The following is a 19483-nucleotide window of genomic DNA, read 5'->3' as shown; positions in this document are numbered from 1 at the left end:
TGTATAATGAAGAGTAGCTCTCTCTCTTCTCTCCCCTCTCTCCTCCCCATGTCTCTCTCCTCTCCCCTCTCTCCTCCCCCCCTCTCTCTCCTCCCCCGGTGGAGGCAGATGTCTCCTCTCTGACTCTGGTTCTTGAGGTTTCTCTCTGTTCATGAGGAGTTTCTCCTCCACAGACTCAAAGTGCTGCTCATGGTTCACCTGTTGGTTTCTGTAGATGAAGAAGATCTGAAGCTCTTCACCTTCTCTGTGAAGAGTCTGGAGATCATGGATGTTAGGATTTGGTGCCACACAAATAAAACTGAATTGAATTGAATCTAAACCAGATGTGAACCAGATGTGAACAAGGTGCGAACCGAACTCTGACAAACGAACTGGAACTGATCTCTAGTGATGTCACTGGAGGGCGGTCAGTCCGGGTCGATCCCGGTGGATCCCTGAGTCCACGGTCAGCCCCCCCTCGTGCGGTTCCTCCTCGACTGTCACCGGTAAGTTCACCGCAGCGTCACCGGCCCGTACAGCCGCTCAAGTACCGGGACACAGCGAAGTGTTACCGGAATAAACAACAGCTTTGACCCGCGTCTGTCTCACTGTAACCCGCTTTAATGAGCCTCTCCTCGCCTCCCAGTGAACGGCCGCTAACGGCTAACTTAACGGCCGGAGAGTAATCCGTTACTGTGCTCAGGTGAGAACAGGTTAGTCTGCTGCCACGGAGTAATCGAGTACATCTACTCCATTTCTTTCATTCACTTCGTTGACGGTGAGCTTGTTTTCATTATGTCATGTATAATACATTATTTTGATTCTTGATCTGAATTATTGATGTATTTATGTTGTAGTAATATTTTGTGTACTTGCTTTTTAGGTTCTGTGTATTAACGGTGTGTTACTGACGTCATCAGGTCCGGGTTTTACCCGGTATGAACACAGATGATTCCACAGAAAATCACTAATTACTCTTACCGTGATCTAACCCACAGGACGTCTCCATGACAACCAGCAGTCCTCGCACAGTGTGGTGTTGTGTCTCCTGCAGTGTGTGAGTGTTGGTATGATGAGCAACAGCAGGTCCTGGTGAGAAACACACACACACACACGTTCATCACTTGTGTTGTATATCTTATTCTACCGTGTGTGTGTGTGTGTGTGTGTGTGTGTCTGTGTGTGTCTGTGTGTGTGCGTGTGTGTGTGTGTGTGTCTGTGTGTGTGTGTTTTCCATCTCAGTTCAAAGACTAACTCCTGTACAATACATAAAGGACGATTCAGCAGAGTCAAACTACAGAATCCTGAGTGGACTAAAGATGAGGTAACAACAGTGATGATGATGATGAGGATGATGGTGATGATAGTGATGATGAGGATGATGGTGATGTTGATGATGGTGATGATGATAATAATGATGATGAGGATGATGATGAGGATGATGGTGATGATGATGGTGATGATGATGATGAGGATGATGGTGATGGTGATGATGAGGATGATGGTGATGATGGTGATGGTGATGATGATGATGATAGTGATGATGATGATGTTGATGATGGTGATGATGATAATAATGATGATGAGGATGATGATGATGATGGTGATGATGATGTTGATGATGGTGATGATGATGAGGATGATGGTGATGATGATGATGATGATGGTGATGGTGATGATGATGAGGATGATGGTGATGGTGATGATGATGATGATAGTGATGATGATGATGTTGATGATGGTGATGATGATAAAGAGGATGATGGTGATGATGATGATGATGAGGATGATGGTGATGGTGATGATGATGATGATGATGATGATGATGATGATGATGGTGATGATGATGAGGATGATGGTGATGGTGATGATGATGATGATAGTGATGATGATGATGTTGATGATGGTGATGATGATAATAATGATGATGAGGATGATGATGATGAGGATGATGATGATGATGATGATAATGATGAGGATGATGATGATGATAATGATGATGATGATGAGGATGATGATGAGGATGATGATGTTGATGATGGTGATGAGGATGATGAGGATGATGGTGATGATGATGTTGATGATGTTGATGATGGTGATGATGAGGATGATGATGATGAGGATGATGATGATGGTGATGATGATGAGGATGATGGTGATGATGATAATAATGATGACCATCATCCTCATCCTCATGATGATGTTGATGATGGTGATGATGATGAGGATGATGGTGATGATGATGTTAATGATGGTGATGATGATGAGGATGATGGTGATGATGATAATAATGATGATGAGGATGATGATGAGGATGATGAGGATGATGATGATGATGATGATGATGGTGATGATGATAATAATGATGACCATCATCCTCATCCTCATGATGATGTTGATGATGGTGATGATGATGTTAATGATGGTGATGATGATGAGGATGATGGTGATGATGATGAGGATGATGGTGATGGTGATGATGATAATAATGATGATGAGGATGATGGTAATGATAATGATGATGAGGATGATGATGAGGATGATGATGATGATGATGAGGATGATGATGATGATGATGATGAGGATGATGATGAGGATAATGATGATGATGAGGATGATGATGAGGATGATGATAATGATGATGATGATGTTGATGATGGTGATGATGATAATAATGATGATGAGGATGATGATGATATGATGATGATGATGAGGATGATGCTGATGATGATGATGAGGATGATGATGATAATGATGATGATGATGAAGATGATGAGGATGATGCTGATGATGATGATGATGATGATGAGGATGATGATAATGATGATGATGATGTTGATGATGGTGATGATGATAATAATGATGATGATGATGATGATGAGGATGATGATGAGGATAATGATGAGGATGATGATGAGGATGATGATAATGATGCTGATGATGATGATAATGATGATGATGATGATGATGATGATGAGGATGATGCTGATGCTGATGATAATGATAATGATGATGAGGATGATGATGAGGATGAGGATGAGGATGATGATGAGGATGAGGATGAGGATGATGAGGATGATGATGATGATGATGATGATGATGATGATGATGATGATGATGATGATGATCTTCCTCTCCAGGATAAGAAGCTTCAGACTCTGGTGAAGGAGTTAGGATCAAAAAGCTGGTCTTCAGTTTCTCTTCATTTCAAGGTGAAACTCTCACACACACACACACACACACACACACACACACACACACGCACACACACACACACACACACACACGATCAACTTGTTAACATGAGTCTGCTCAAACATGTGAGGACTGTGTGTGTGTCTCAGGGTCAGTGGTCAGGTGTAGACTGTCAGCAGAGGTGGCAGCAGATAAAGGATCCAGATATGGTTAAAGGTCCCTGGACTCAGGAGGAGGACGACAAGGTAACGAGGTGCTCATAGTTTTCCAGAATAATGATTGACACTTCCTTTATGTGATGTCACTTCCTGTGCAGGTGATCAAGCTGGTTCATAAGTACGGTGTGAAGCACTGGTCGCTCATCGCTAAACGCATGTGCAGCCGTAACGGGAAGCAGTGCCGTGAACGCTGGCACAACCACCTGAGCCCAACAGTGAAGAAGACCCGCTGGACGGCAGAAGAGGACCTCATCATCTGTCAGGCCCACGAACTACTGGGAAACCGCTGGGCCAACATCTCAAAACTGCTGCCTGGCAGGTACGTCGACCACGGTTAGCAGATACATAGATCACTTGAAGGGCGTCAGGTATAAGATCGGATACCGACTAGATGTCTGGGGACAGAGAGATTCTGTCTTCAGGTGTGGGAGTAGACGTCCAGGTGTGGGAGGAGACATCTGAGACAGTCAGGTGTGGGAGGAGACATCCAGGAGTGGGACGCAATGTTCAGGTGTGGGAGGAGACGTTCAGGTGTGGGAGGAGATGTCCAGGTGCTGGAAGAGACTTCCAGGTGTGCGGTCAGGTTGGACTGTCTGTTGTTGTTACTCGTTCTCAGGACAGATAACTCCATCAAGAACCACTGGAACTCGACCCTTAAGAGGAAGGTGGAGAACCAGCGACACCTGCAGGTCCTGCACCTCCACAACTCTTCCTCCTCCACACTTGCAGTGACGAACTGCACCCTCCCAAGCTCCACCATCGACCCCACCAAGGTCACCACACACCCTCCACCCCCAACACCCACCCATGACAGATGTGTTGTAATACTCATGTTTATCCTGCAGGCGGACAGTGTGTCCACGATGACGGTCAAGTCCAGCTGCACCTGCAGTGAACAGAGCACTTGCAGCTGCTACGTCCACCTGTGCTCCGCCTGTGCCCCTCCCTCTTCAGGCTACGACTGTCTGAGCTTGTGTGAGCTGACGACACCCGCGGAGCTGATGGATGCAGTAAAATAGTTCATTTGTTGGGGCTTTTATTTTGGAAGGGAGCTTTCTGTCACCTTCGTGACTGAACCTACATCTCTCAGACTTTTATCTGTACTATTGATTGCTTCATTTCTCTGCAGTTTTTCCACTCAGCGAGGTTCAATCAGTGTTTTTATTTCATAAATGATTTAGTCTAACTTTTATTTCCTGCAGCAGCCTTGTCACCGTTGTTTCATACTTATTTTCTTCCTAAATCGATGGAATCTTATTTTTTAAAAGAACATGGAGGCTTGGAGCCACAGCCCAAAGGATGTAACATCATCACTCCACATCCATCTGCACAAAGAGGATGCCGATCCGTCAATCGTCAATCTGAGCTATGTAAGACTGAACCCAGTTAAACCTGAGTTAAAGGAAAATTCCACAGTTTTTATCCTGATCAGAGTCTGGATCAATCTGTGACCTCTAACCGTGGGTCGTGTGCAATAACAGTTTGTTTGTGTGCAGGAGGCAGGTTTTAAGGAGCAGCTGATGAACAGTGAGGACGCTCCGTCCTCCTGCAGCCTGGTGGGGGCACTGAACTTCTCACCCTCTGAAGTAAAGACCTCACATTTGTTCGACTTTTGTCTGATGTTTCTCTGATGTTTCTCTGATGTTTCTCCGACATTTCTCTGACGTTTTTCTGACGTTTCAGTTCCTTGGTTTTTTAACTGTTGAGGATCCGAAGTTGCAATGTCCAACCTACACCTCCACTCCTGTCTGTTCCCTCAAACACTCAACCAGCAGTTACTATGAAAACTCTTGTCTCCACGGTAACACAGTGTACGTATGTTATCAGTGATGATGGATGGATCAACTAAGCAGATAAATTAAAGATAAATTAAAGACATTTGATGTTTATTGGTTCAGGACACCGTCAGACATCACAGAGACAATCAGAGATCTGTGGACGTCAGCTCCTCAGACACCGACACCACTGAAGATCAGCAACAGTCAGGACGAGGTGAGTCAGCTGATCTTCAACTGATCAGCAGGTTTAAACAATTAACAGATTTAAAAGAGTGTAAAAGCTGACGTTTCCATGATGTCAGGGAAGTGGACAGTGTTTTTGTGTTGTTTAGGTCGTTTCAGTTTGTCTGAGCAGGACCATGAAGGCAGAGGGGGACGTGAGGAGTGTTAACCCCAACAGTCAGCTGTCAGCCAGCAGCTCGGAGGTCTCACATACACACACACCCACACACACGTACACACACATTGAACATCACAACATGAGAACAGGGTTAACAACACCCCCTGGTGACATGTTGGACTTCAACAGGAGGCGTCTGTCCTCCAGGTTCAGGGGGAGAGTCTGCTGAGCTCCATCCTGCAGGTCCAATCCGGGTCACAGGGGCAGGGACAGTCCAGCTCGGTGTCATTTGACGGACAGTTAGAAGTGTTGTGGTGCGAGCAGCCTGTTGATGAGCTGCAGGCTCCAGAGGATCCTGCCCCCGCGCTGACTCCCCTCCAGGTAAAAACCAATCATCAACACGCCATCAATTTTCTCATCAGTGGTCAGACCTCTTTTCTCTGTCTTGTGTCGTCTTGTGTCGTCTTGTGTCGTCTTGTGTCGTCTTGTGTCGTCTTGTGTCTCATTGCCTCATCAGCTCAGTGACCTTCAGGTGGTGATCTTTGGGAGAACAGACGATCAGGTGAGTCTTACGGAGCAGGCCCGGCTGTATGTGGAGCTCTGATCTTCATCGTTTTACTTCATCACTGAGAGTGAGAGGATGACGTCAGCACTCAGGTCTTCATCATCATCATCATCATCATCATCATCATCATCATCGCACTGCTGAGTCATCCTATTAATCGTGACTCAGCATTTCAAACCCTCAGTGTATCGTCTTTTATTGATTGATTTACTAAGCATTGACTTTCAATTTTTAACATTTTAGTCACATTGATTTTAAATGTTTTAACTTTTTATTGACTGAAATTCTAATATTTATATTTTGACTCAAAGAAACTATATTTCAAACTTTATTTTATTCAAACTTGTATTATATTCCAATTTTTAATGATTCAAACTTTATTTTATTCAAACTTTATTTCTACTCAGCTTCATTAATTGAGATCATTAAATAACATAAGCATTCATTGATTTATTTATTTATTTGTTGTTTTTCACCTTAAATGTGTGAATCTGGACAAAACTATATTAAAGCATCAGACGTGATGAAGCTTCATGTTGTTATTGGAGTTTATTCTTTTGTTATTTTCAGTTGCCCTCCCCTTCAGTGGTCTCCGGCATCGTCAGGCACGAAGGCCGTGTTGACAGAGCCGGTGTCTTCAGGGGGGTGGGGGAGGTGGGGGCAGCTTCTCCTCCTGGACTTGGCCAGGACTCGGTGGAGGAGGCTGGGGGAGCTGTTAGCTGACCCCCCCTCGACTCCCGCAGGCCGATGGATGCTGTTTTTTCTGAGCAGTTTCGGAGTACTGCGACCGCTGGGGGGGAAGGGAGGAAAATATTTAAATATTCCAACAATTTATACAAGAAGGGGTGGGGCTTCTGTAGTTACCTGGTGCAGCCACAGGGGGCACCTGCAGCTGTTACAACAACCGGCACTGATCCCCTCCTGACTGGCAGGGGCGTGGCTCTGGATGAATCACTGCCCTGTCACACAATGATGATATCATTAAGGTTGACCTAATCGCTAAGGTGGAAGTGATGGTTAAATTGGAACTGAGTTAAGGCCATTTTGTTTAAGGTGTTTCTACCTCTAACCAGGTGAGTGTTGTTACCTGTAGAGGCTCCACACACGACACAGGGAAATAACCTCTGTGTTCATTTGACAGGCGTCCAAACCACCAGTCGTCATCCTTCTTAAACAGAACCTGGATCCGGTCTCCTGGGTTCAGGTCTAGTTCCTTAGGCCATTGGGAGCGGTAACGAGTCCTTGCCACCACCACCTGCCAATCACAGCCAAGGACCGCTCATAACCACACCCCAAAATGATGGCATTCAACTTCTGCCCTTCTGGGCTTTACTTTGAAAAACCAAAGCCATAATTTGAAAAGGCCTAAATGTTTATATCCCAAGAGCTAATCAATGAATGAATTGACTGTATTAAGGGGTTTTAACTTATTCTCTGCAGAGTTGAAGGGACCTTGGTGAGATCAAAGCTGCTGCTGATTGGTTAATGTGTGAGTGTCAACATTAATCTGCTTTAAATAGCAACTCCTCAGCTCATCGGGCTGTAAATACTCAGAGGTCAGAGATTACGCTGATGTAAGACTCAGTAACACACATGTTATCATAGGACGTTCACCACTGGGTCCCCACTGGACTGCTCTGTAGTCTGTCACACACACACCCTGTCTTACAGAGGGGTCAGAGGTCACCTCAAGATTCTTCCTCTTTAAATGTCAGGCAAGTTGAATATACGTCTTTACCTGCTCGGCCTCCACGTGTCTGCTCCTCGTCCTCGACCTGCAGACTGACAAAACAAACACATCTGTTACTGTCTGTTAACTTTCCACTCACTCACCCTTTAATTATGCTGAAGTTACACAATCGTTCACAGATTTTAATTCTCTGTATCTCTGTTTATCTCAGTCCACCCTGAACATCCTCTGATTGGATGAAGCCTGCTGAGCTGTGCATCATCGAAAACTAGAAACTAAATAAACTGCACTGCTCAGTAAAGTGAGGGAACCTTAATGTTCAGTGTAAAGATCAATGTGTCCATTCAGAAGAACAAGTGATTGTGAATCACTTTCTCTGCTTTGGTGCAAATCAAAGTCACAACAGGTTCAATGAGACAAAAGTAAACGAGCCCCAACAGAATGTTTTTAATGTGGTGTCCACAGACAGCTGCTCTCTCCTGCTCCTTCCTGACTTATTCTAGTTCTGTGTTCTGCTCGGGTCCTCCTCACTACTGGTAACATGAGGCGCTACCTGCAGCACCATCAGGGTGCACAGGTAGTCCAGCTCCTCCAGGAGGACTCATCCATACCTGTGGTCACAAGAAGGTTTGTGTCTCCAGCACAGTCTCCAGAGTGCGGAGGAGACACCAGGAGACGTTACACAGGAGACACCAGGAGACGTTACACAGGAGACATTACAGCAGGAGACATTACACCCAGGAGACACCAGGAGACATTACACCCAGGAGACACCAGGAGAGCTGGACAGTAGAAGAGCATCAACCCAGCAGCAGGAGGAGACATGGCGTCCTCTAGTGGGACCTGAGTCACAGTCCAGCACCAAGCAGCTCCATTCACCAGAGAACACCAGGACCAGCAGGTTCACCACTGGAGCCTCGTTCTCCTCACAGATGAGCAGGTTCACACTGAACACATGTGACAGATGTGAAAGGATCTGGAGAAGCTGTGGTGAACGTGACGCTGCTGTAACATCATCTATGACCAGTTTGGTGGAGGGTCAGTGATGGTCTGTGGAGGCAGATCCTTAGAAGGTCACATAGACCTTCATGTCACAGCCAACGGTTCCCTGACTGCTGCTAAGTACCACGATGAAATCCTCAGATTGACTGTCCGACCGTATGCTGCTGCAGTGGACCCGGGGTTCCTCCTGGTGCTCCCGGTCTGGTGGCCCCGGGGTTCCTCCTGGTGCTCCCGGTCTGGTGGCCCCGGGGTTCCTCCTGGTGCTCCCGGTCTGGTGGCCCCGGGGTTCCTCCTGGTGCAGTGGAACCTCATGTTCCTCTGACCTTAATCAAGTGGAGCACCTATTCCCATAGACGTATTGTATCGGTGCATGTGACGCCACCAAGTCCGTCCACAGACTGTCCAGAAGCATCAGGAGCATCATGTCATTGTCAGGAGGACATACGGGCACGAGGAGGCCACACCCACTGAGTCACATGATGACTTTGAATCCAGCCTCAGTGGGTTGATGGTTTTAGTTTCAACTGATCGTTGTTACGTAGTAACTCAGTAACAAAGTCTTCATATAATGATGATCAGTGACTTCACATGAAAAGGTCATTTCAATTGATTTACTTTTTACCGTTTGACAGACAACATGTAAAGTGTGTGTGTGTGTGTGTGTGTGTGTGTGTGTGTGTGTGTGTGTGTGTGTGTGTGTGTGAGAGTGTGTGTGTGTGTGTGTGTGTGTTGACTCACCTTGGGGGGAAAACACAGTTGTATAAATTTCTAGCTGTTCATCAGTGTGTCTGTAGATCTGCTGCATGTTGCTCTGCAAACACACAAACACACACTGAGCTTAAATACCTGCTGTCACTAATCCCGCTGAATGTGTGTGTCTCTGCAACACACTCACACACACACGCAGGAGATCAGTTGTATCAGACCACAAACTATAAATAAAGACGGACAACATGACAGATCTTAAAACATAACGATCACCCCCTGGTGGTCGGCTGCAGTACAGGTCTTAAACCTCCTCTATGTTAGCAGATGGGACATGGACCAAATCAGTGCTTAATTTGTTAATGAGAAGGAGGCGTGACAAGGCGAGCATAGTGGCTGGAAAATGTACACAACACGGTGCTCAAAACAACATGCTTTGTACACACGTGCCCAATTTACATACCTCTATTTAGAATAATTTGCATGATATGGCAACAATTATTTCTGTTCATGAAGTCTGCTGCCTGAGTGACATCGTCGTAAGCTTCCTGGATGAGCTGTAATATTCTCTAATAAACAGAGGTTCTATTACTCGGCCCTAAAAACCTCAGAGATACATTATCTAATGATGAGGCTGCACTAGATGACCACTGACTTAAAACTGTCCCCAATTAACTGGTCAATATTCTGAATTCTGTACCCAAATGTACTACTACTACTACTAATAATAATAACTGTATTTGTACAGCACTTATCTAAACAAAGTTACAAAGTGCTTCACAGGAAAAATAATAAAATCCATGGCTAGAAGAAGAATAAGTTATAATAAAAGGTTTTCAATCCAGTTAAAGGTTTTGGGCCCTGGAGCAGTTTAACCATCACTGAGCTCAGTAAGACTGGTTGTTGTCATGAAATAATAACTTCAGTTGTACGTTGGTGTCATCAAGTGTTTCAGCCTATCAATCACAATCACATTAAGAGAGGCTAAAGGTCAATCTGACCACTGGCTTATTTGGCAGTGCTATGAAAGCCACGTGGCCCGCTCAGTAGATCAGACGTCATTACCTCTGTGCCTTTTTTATTCTATTTATTTCTTTTTAAACTAAAGTGAACTCAATACCTACTCTCATAGGTGGCAGAAGCTGTCATATTAAACCCAACAGTTCCCACAATGAGCGAGCCTCCTGGTGACTGTGGAGAGGAGAAACTCTGTAACTGGGAGAAACCTCTGGCAGAACCAGACTCGGCGTGGGCGGCCATCTGCCTCGACCGGTTGGGGTGAGCGGAGAAAAATTGGGAAAGAGGAGGTGGGTGGCAATGAGGGAGTAGAATACAGAGAGAGATGGGGTGGTGGGGTCAGGGGAGGGGAGAGGGAGCATCATAACTGAACTCTGTAAGTGTCATTATTGTAGTGAAAGTAATTACAGGTCACATGTTAGAAAGGTTTTGAGCGGTGATTTAAAAATGGGTATTGAGTTTGTGAGCCTAATCTCATCTGGCAGGGATTTCCAGAGCCTCAGGGCCCTGACAGAAAATGCCCGGTCACCTTGAGTGGCCAGCCTTGACCTAGGGACCGCCAACAGGGACAGGCTGGCGATCTCACGTTACGGGATTATGTAGGGCTTTAAAAGTTATTAAAAAAATCTTAAAATGAATCCTGAATTTAACTGGTAGCCAATGACGGGATGCAAGAACTGAAGTGATATGAGCCCTACGGTTTGGATTTGTTAAAATACGAGCAGCAGTGTTCTGGACAAGCTGCAAACGAGTTACAGGGTTTGGCTGAAGCATGAATACAGGGCGTTGCAATAATCCAGGCGGGAGAAAACAAAGGCATATATAATCTTTTCTAAATCAGAGAGGGACAGAACCGATTTGATTTTAGAAATGTTTCTTAGATGGAAGTAGCAAGATTTAATGATTTGGTTAACGTGTGTTTTGAAGTTTAGATGGGGATCGAATGTGACGACTAGATTTTTAGCTGTTGTTTTAATATTGGCTGCCAGGGAACCGAGAAATGATAGAACATTGTGGCACTGACTCTGCACATCAGTGGGGCCAGGGAGGAGGTGTTATTTCGGATGGAAACAGAGATTTGTCTATCTGTGTACGTAGCATATGACACACACACACACACACACGCACACACACACACAAACATACACACACAGTATTATTTCACACATTACAAGTTTATGTTTCAATTTAAAAAACCTTAGAAACATTGACACTAACATGTGAAAACAGTTTTTTATTTGGTTCAGGTGTGGTCACATGTGTTCAGGTGTTTCAGTCACAGGTGAGTCTGAGCAGGAAGACAACCAGCTACATCTAGTGGCTGTTAGAGGAACTGCAGCTCAACACAGCTCAGACCTGCGACCAGTCACACACACACACACATACACACACACACACACTTTGAGCGTTGTGTATTCAGAGTGTTTGGTCCCCACAAGGCCAGTAAAGTCAGTAGAGCTTCATGGAGGCTTCGAACAGCTCGGCCAGGTCGTCCTCGCTGTGACTCCTGGGAGACAGTTTGGTCACTCGCTCCTGAAAAATGTGAACATAAACTAATAAAACTTCTCTTTAAAGAACTTTATAAATTAACTAAAAGTGTCGGACTGAGGGGACCTGTGACTCAGTCTGACCACTAGATGTCACTACATCCAACTCACTGTTATTATCCCTGAAAACATGGAAATAATTTAAGTTGCGAAAAAGACATTCACTTTAAACTGAGTTTATTATTATTAATGTTATTATGGATGAGATGATGATTCGAGTCAGAGTCACACCTGAGGGATTGTTCCTTTCACCAGAGCTGGGATGTCGTCATTACTGTATCCGACAGCAGCAAGTCCGTCCTCCACCTGCAGCTCAAACAGGAACTGACGCAGTGTGTCAGACAGAACAGCACCCGCATCGTCCCGCTTCACCTGCCGGATATCTGCACCTGAACACAACACAACACACAGTCTGTTACTGCACCTGAACACAACACACAGTCTGTTACTGCACCTGAACACAACACAACATACAGTCTGTTACTGCACCTGAACACAACACACAGTCTGTTACTGCACCTGAACACAACACAACACACAGTCTGTTACTGCACCTGAACACAACACACAGTCTGTTACTGCACCTGAACACAACACAACACACAGTCTGTTACTGTTACTACTAATAATAATACTACTTATAATAATCTGTCCTGGTACCGTCAGTGCTCGGGTCTGATTATTTTCAGATCCACTCTTGTTAACACTATTCATTACTATAAAAACAATCCAGATGTTTCTCCAGCTGTTCTTCCTGCGTTGAGCAGCTGGAACTGTTTCTTTAATTCCGGATGTTTGTTCTCCTGATTTTTATTGTTCAAGTTTGATCCTCAGCTCTGCTGTCAGTCAAACTGTCCATGTCTGTGATTGGTCATATGCATTTGTGTGTCTTTGCTATGTTGTTGTCATGTCGTGTTGTTTTTGTTGTGCCGATGGCGGGTGAACGGGTGAAGTGGGGAACAGGTACCGAGGATCTCTGCAGCCTCCAGGTGGCGCTCTGGACACATTGGGGCCGTGAAGTTGAAGACGGCCGGAGACGTGAGAACGACAGAGAGACCGTGAGGCTGAGGACACACACACACACACACACACTATATTCATCTGTTCAATAAAACTAATGATAACAACAATAATTAATAATAATAATCAATATTATCTTTATCATGACATTTACTTCCTCAATGAGAATTTCTGATGCTCCGCCCACCTCCACTGCAGGTGACCATTCAAAGAGCAGCATTAAGGAAACATTAGACACCAGCAGCCAATCATGAGATTCAGTCGGTTTTAGCTCCGCACCAACATAAGTGGGGAACAGACCAATTAGAATGCTAACATTAGCTTGTTGTGCTAATGTAAAGTCTCACTCTGTGATTGGTTGCTCAAGTCTTTGATTTATGAAACTGTCTTTTGTGTCCAATGTTTTCATAAAAACTTTCAGAAGCATCAACATGCTAATCATTTATTTTGTATGTTCATCATTTAAAAGTGTTCATGCAGATGTGTTGTCTTCTCATCACTCACCACCAGGGGGTGATCCACACTGTAACCCTTTGCTGAGTGAGTCTTTACATTACCAGCAATCGGATACGACATCCCGTGACTGAAACACAAAAAACATTTAAAACGTATACTTTCACAATAGTAGTTCATTATTCATTATTTCCAAACAGACTTGTCTTCTGGTTATTATTTTATTATTTCTAAGTTTCATATTTGACTTTAGATTAAAAACCGTCGATACCTGAACACAGTTAGCCAATCACAAACATCGTCTCAAAAGGTTTCAGGTCATTATAGTGATCAGGTAATGTGCTTACACTGATCATTTTGGTTCTTTTCATGTTTGAACCGTAAAATGTTTTTTATAATTGTTAGCGTCTGTCAGTAATTTACTGCTGCTCTCTGCGTCTCCATCGTTCATCATTCATCAGTGAACCATCTCCTCCGGCTACAAACATTCAGCATGTGATGAAACAGAGTTAAAATAAACAAAATCACATTCAATTTAAAGTTCGATGTTTAGTGACATTAAATCTTTGTTCCTCACCACAGATGAACTCCAGCGTTTCCGAAGCCGATTCCAGCGAACACACTGGCCAGGTGCATGCTGGACCGAGCCTCCAGGTCCTCAGGGTCCCGCACAGCTCTGCATCAATCAATCAATCAGATACTGTTCATAAGAATCCTGTTCATGATTCACAAGATCACGATTCAGTTCAGGATATTTCAGTAACAATACCAGTTTTTCTCAGATATGAAAGAAATTAAAGGAGTAAACTTTCCAAGGAAACGTCTCATCATTTTGAAACCATTTTCCTGATATAATGATATAATAACATAATCATGAAATCATAAAAGAGCAATGAATTAGAATGAATATCTTATAATATCCTCAATAAATAAAACAAATTAAAAAAAACACAACCAAAACAATAACTAAAATGGACTCCCTGCCTGTTCACCAAACTTAAGATAAAACTTTATGGATCCACACGAGTTGTTACGGCAGCAGACACGAGAATAAAATATCACAGAAAGACAACAGAATCCAAAAAATGCTGAGTATGTAGATTATGTTCATACTCATGTTAAAGTATCACACCAGAGAGAGTGAACGTCATCATTGTATAGGCCATCATGTGACCAGGAGAGAAACGTGTGTGTGTGTGTCCATCTCTGTCGCTCTTCACACAAACAAAAACAATCCCATGTATTTAATTATTCATCGATGATGTCGGATCATGAATCCCAATCGTTCCTCGCTTGACCCTGACGTCCCGACTGTGTGCGTCACGTCTCGTGTTGTGTAGCAGGTGCATGCGCACAAAATGTTTGTGTATCAATGTTTGTGTATCAATGTTTGTGTATCAATTTTTGTGTAGCAATGTTTGTGTCTCAAACTGGAGTAAATCAAACAACACAAAGTAAAGTTGTAAAGTGAGTGCGGTGGGGGGTGACTGTGGGCGGGGCCTGTTTGTAAACTCAGCCACACCCCCTGACACAGAGGAGAGTCGTGACCGCTATTTGCTAAATGGATATCTGAGGATTCTACTGAAGATGGTTGTTAAGAATGGACTGTTTTACATGCAGCCCTCACAAGGACTAAAACCAAGAGAAAGACAAATCTGGTTTCTGTTTAGATCTTCGGCAGCGTTCCTCAGGGAACCAGATCGGATCTTCTGTGGTTCCCGTTCAACTCACCGCTTCATGTATTTGGCAACCACGTTGAGGGCGTGGCGGGACCAGACGTCACTGATCGGGTTGCTGCCTTGGTAGGCGGGCCGGTTGATAGGGTTGGGAGGGCAGGGGCTCCTCTGGTGGTAGGGGAGGGCAGTGTATGACTCCAGAGCGTGACTTAAGAAAACAACATGTTAACATGTTTCATCTTCAGTCATAAAAACATGCAAAGAACAATATTATAACACATGATGAAAATCAAGTCTAATAAATAACATTTATTTAAAAAAAATACATACATTATAAATTGAACTGAAATAACATTTAAAATCTGAATTCTAAAAATAAAGGAATAAAAGATGGAGGCTGGCAGCTGGCTGAGGTGAGGGGGCGGGGTCAGGACACAGTGATAATGGTTGACAGCAGTTTTATTTATATTTTCACATTCAAAGTTTTATTAAATTATACATTTAAATAAACAATGCTAAAAATAAATTATAATAAAATACCTAAACATGAAATTAAAATTAGCCAAATAAGATGAACGCAGCAGAAACTAATAAAGTTTTGAATCAGCTGAGAGACGTTGTGCAGTAATTTGAGACACTGAGCTTATAGATATCAAATATAGAAATGTATCACATAGATATCTATCTCGCTCATTGATAATGAATCATGGTCCACACCCTTTTCAAATTCCTTCAGGATACGACATTTTCACCACTTCTGAATTTTCTATGAAGAAGAAGAAGAATCGTGCTCGGGTCCTAATAAGGATAGTTAAGAACAAAGAAGGATCGTGAGTGTGGAACATTGACCTCTGATCTTTGTGTCTCATAAGAACAGAAGAACATTAACCAGCAGCCTCACACTGAGACGTGTGTGGGTGAAAGGTTCCTCTGTCATGAGAACAGTCAGAGGTCACGGCTGCAGGTTTCAAACTGTGTTTAACACGTACGTCACATTATCGACTGCAAAGAAACTGACTTTATGTAATTTATATCAAAATATCACCTGAGATGATGACAGATGTTGGACACAGACAGATGTTGGACACAGACAGATGTTGGACAAAGACAGATGTTGGTCACAGACAGATGTTGGACACAGACAGATGTTGGACAAAGACAGATGTTGGTCACAGACAGATGTTGGACAAACTGACCAGAGGACGTCAAAGCCGCTGTTGGCAGCGACTCGCTGGGGCATGCTCAGCGTGTGCGTTGGGTCCACGATCCCCAGCGTGGGTCTGATGGCTCTGCTGGCGATACCTGAACACAGACAGCCAATCACAGCTCGGATAGACACTGTGATGTCATCATGACCTGGTTCCTGATTCGCTCGTTGGTTCAATAATTCTATTCACTTCACATTAAAATCAATTTCATTAACGACAGAGAAAATATTTTGATTAAAAATCAAGTTCAAATATAAAAACGTGATTGAGATGATTCGGTCAATCTTGTACCAGTTTTAGCTTTCAGAGGTTCGTAGTCAAAGATGGCGACTCCAGTCGTCTCACTGCCGGTGCCGGCGGTCGTAGGAACTGAGCAAAACAAGTTTTTCAAAATATTAAATTATGACATAAATGAATAACATGTCGTTTCAATGGAAAAGCTGCTCCGTCATGGTAAGTGTCTTTAGACCTGTCGACCTTTGACCTCAGATATTTTTACTGATAAGAATCGTTGTGAAAGGTTGTTTCTGTGGATTCGCTCAACAGGTGAAGGTCGACAGATTAATAATCAACATCATGAGCTGAAAAACATTCAGAATCAATGATCAATATTTGAATATTTCATAAGATAAAATTGTCTGCTGTCAATCACTGTCACTGTGTCCTGACTCCGCCCCTAACCTTCCTCCACCAACCATCCTATCACCTCAAGCCTGTGGTTGCCACGGTAATGCAAATGGTTACCTGCGATGAGCGGCTTCAGGGCGCCGGTGATCGGCTTCCCTTTACCGATCGGAGCATTGACGAAGTCCAGGAAGTCGGCGTCGGGGTGACTTGAGTACAGGTTGGCTGCTTTACAGGTGTCAATCACAGAGCCCCCGCCCACTGCCACAAACACGTCGAATGAGTCGTTTTTTGCAAACGAGATGGCATCTTTAAAACTGAAAGAGAGAAATTAAAGCTCAAACTTCTCATTGGTTCATCACTGACAGTAAAAATGATCAAGCTGAACTGTGTTTCCTCGTCTCCAAGGCAACTGTTATTATGGTCTGTTATTGTTGGGAACATCGAGTCCCCATAATGCACCAATGACAAAAACACATGACTGTGTCCTGTGTACCTGGTGTCGGTCGGCTCCACGCGCACGTTGTCGTACACTTTGTATTTGACTCCGTTCTTCACCAGCGACTCCAGCACGGCCTTCACCGGAGGGAGGCGGGACAAGTTCATGTCCGTCATCAGACAGACGTTCCGGGCTCCAAGGTTCTGCAGGTCCTGCAGGAGAACCGGAGACAGAACGTTATCGTTGACATGCACCTCTCAGGGGTCATTGATTGGCACATTAGGTCGTAGCTCAAAGTGCGGCTGTAGCGTTAACAGAGAAAATGTTGTTTATGTTTGGATGAAACATTAAATTTTAACGAACATCAGCTAAACGTCTTAATGTCTCTGATTTACTAAATCTGGTTTAAAAAAAACGTCTTCAATATTTTCTCGATGGTCGCGGGAAAAAGAAATTCTGGCGGAGCTGATGTTATCATAGTTGAAATGAATTGTTTTGTTTCAGTTTGAACAAAATGAGATGAATGTGATGATGCTGGTTACCATGCCGATCTCCCGGCTGACTCCCTCTCCATATCGGATGTTGGAACTCGCCATCTGACGGAAAAACAAACAGCACATCACAATCTGCCTCTGATCGACGTACGGAAGCAAAAATAAATCCAAACATTCAAAAATACAAGAATATATATAAATAAATATGAAATACATCTGATATTTAAAGTCAAAACAGAATTTAGAGCAGAGAACTGTGAATTAAAGTTTTCTAGAATATAATAAATTAAAATCTTTTGAAAGTTTCTTGTAGCAAAACGTTTAATTAACAAGTTTGACGACATTTTGTTTCTCGACTGATAAACTCATGTTGGTTTTTTTCTTACTTCAAAAGCGTAGTCCGTTTTGCGGACGGTGCACGACGCAGCTCCGCCCCCTGCTGGAGAAACTCATGTGATGTGTGTGGTCACAGCAGCCATTTTGATCACATTCATTCAGGTTCTGTTCACAGTCATGTGTTCACAGTCATGTGTTCACAGCGTGCGTGTGTGTGTGTGTACCTTGATGGAAGGTGTTGGAGTGAGCAGGACATCTGCAACTGTTCACAAAAACAGACGTTTATTATGTAGATGTAAATAACATACATATATAATAATAAACATGTAAATAACATACATATATAATAATAAACATGTAAATAACATACATATATAATAATAAACATGTAAATAACATACATGTAAATAATGAACATGTAAATAATGAACATGTATATTACATAGACGTATGTTATCATCATCATGAAACAGACAAAAAGATATTTTCATTAAAAGAAAACAGAGTTGTTGCTATTCAGAACCTGCAGTTTGTAAAATCACCACTACTTAAGATCTGGACCTGAACCTGAATAAACTGGAACCAGAACTAGAAAAGAACAAGACTAACCCGGTCTGTTTTCACAAACTGAATAACGATGTTCAGGATCAGGGCAGAAAAGGTTTATTTAGTCCAGATCCAGAAACTGGACTCAGGTGGACCTGGACTCATGGTCCCAGGTGGACCTGGACTCCTGGTCTCAAGGTGACCTGGACTCAGGTGGACTTTGGTGTTTTTTCAAAGTCCTGTTCATCTGGACCAGATCAGAGCAGGTTCAGATCCAGATCCAGTTTAAACTGGATCCAGGTCCACATGAGTCCAGGTGTCACGTGCTCCAGATGTTGAATAAATGAAACTGGATCGTGTTGCTATAGAAACATTAAAGTTTAAAGTCACGTGCTGCAGTTTCCCTGAAAAACAAATCGTCAGAAGTTTACGTCAGTGACGTAACTTGTGCCTTAACTTGATTAAACGGGAATCAAACTTACGCCGCGCGCTCGAGCTGCTGCAGCAGGTGGACCACCCGCTGTCTTCCCGCCATGACGATGTGTTCACGATCTGTTACCGAACCTTTATGTACCGACTATGTACTGAACTCACCGACACTTACCGGAACTCACCGACATTAAGTCAGCAGCACACACACGCTGGCTTCCG

At 43.6% G+C, this 19483-nt stretch overlaps 3 protein-coding genes across 4 annotated transcripts; 1 reads left to right on the top strand and 2 right to left on the bottom strand.

Annotated features, from left to right (window-relative positions):
- The first annotated feature begins 391 nt into the window (after positions 1-391).
- Positions 392-6609, top strand: LOC109648095 (transcriptional activator Myb-like). The gene is made up of 15 exons (XM_069511457.1): positions 392-485; positions 978-1071; positions 1222-1303; positions 3120-3191; positions 3324-3419; positions 3491-3711; positions 4009-4165; positions 4238-4402; positions 4661-4762; positions 4889-4978; positions 5076-5203; positions 5291-5384; positions 5503-5595; positions 5700-5891; positions 6028-6609. Exons 2-15 carry the CDS (start codon positions 1049-1051, stop codon positions 6112-6114), a joined length of 1602 nt encoding a protein of 533 aa, XP_069367558.1. The 5' UTR covers positions 392-485; positions 978-1048; the 3' UTR covers positions 6115-6609.
- Positions 6606-9630, bottom strand: LOC138405100 (uncharacterized). The gene is made up of 5 exons (XM_069511497.1): positions 9506-9630; positions 7814-7857; positions 7163-7330; positions 6940-7034; positions 6606-6865 (listed from the first exon to the last, which is right to left on the bottom strand). Exons 1-5 carry the CDS (start codon positions 9570-9572, stop codon positions 6658-6660), a joined length of 582 nt encoding a protein of 193 aa, XP_069367598.1. The 5' UTR covers positions 9573-9630; the 3' UTR covers positions 6606-6657.
- A 2078-nt stretch (positions 9631-11708) lies between these two features.
- On the bottom strand, positions 11709-19483 carry adhfe1 (alcohol dehydrogenase iron containing 1). 2 transcript variants are annotated; one of them, XM_069511438.1, is made up of 14 exons: positions 19315-19483; positions 18511-18548; positions 18337-18389; positions 17999-18052; positions 17514-17668; positions 17138-17334; positions 16685-16762; positions 16382-16487; positions 15241-15393; positions 14087-14185; positions 13561-13639; positions 13004-13100; positions 12268-12425; positions 11709-12022 (listed from the first exon to the last, which is right to left on the bottom strand). In XM_069511438.1, exons 1-14 carry the CDS (start codon positions 19365-19367, stop codon positions 11939-11941), a joined length of 1404 nt encoding a protein of 467 aa, XP_069367539.1. In that variant the 5' UTR covers positions 19368-19483; the 3' UTR covers positions 11709-11938. The 2 variants fall into 2 exon arrangements, with proteins under 2 accessions (XP_069367539.1, XP_069367540.1); XM_069511439.1 differs by having other exon boundaries at positions 18337-18386.

The sequence above is a fragment of the Paralichthys olivaceus genome, chromosome 16, assembly GCF_024713975.1.
Source record: "Paralichthys olivaceus isolate ysfri-2021 chromosome 16, ASM2471397v2, whole genome shotgun sequence".
In the NCBI taxonomy this organism is placed as follows: Eukaryota; Metazoa; Chordata; class Actinopteri; order Pleuronectiformes; family Paralichthyidae; genus Paralichthys; species Paralichthys olivaceus.
This window is presented reverse-complemented; position numbering and strand designations above follow the sequence as displayed.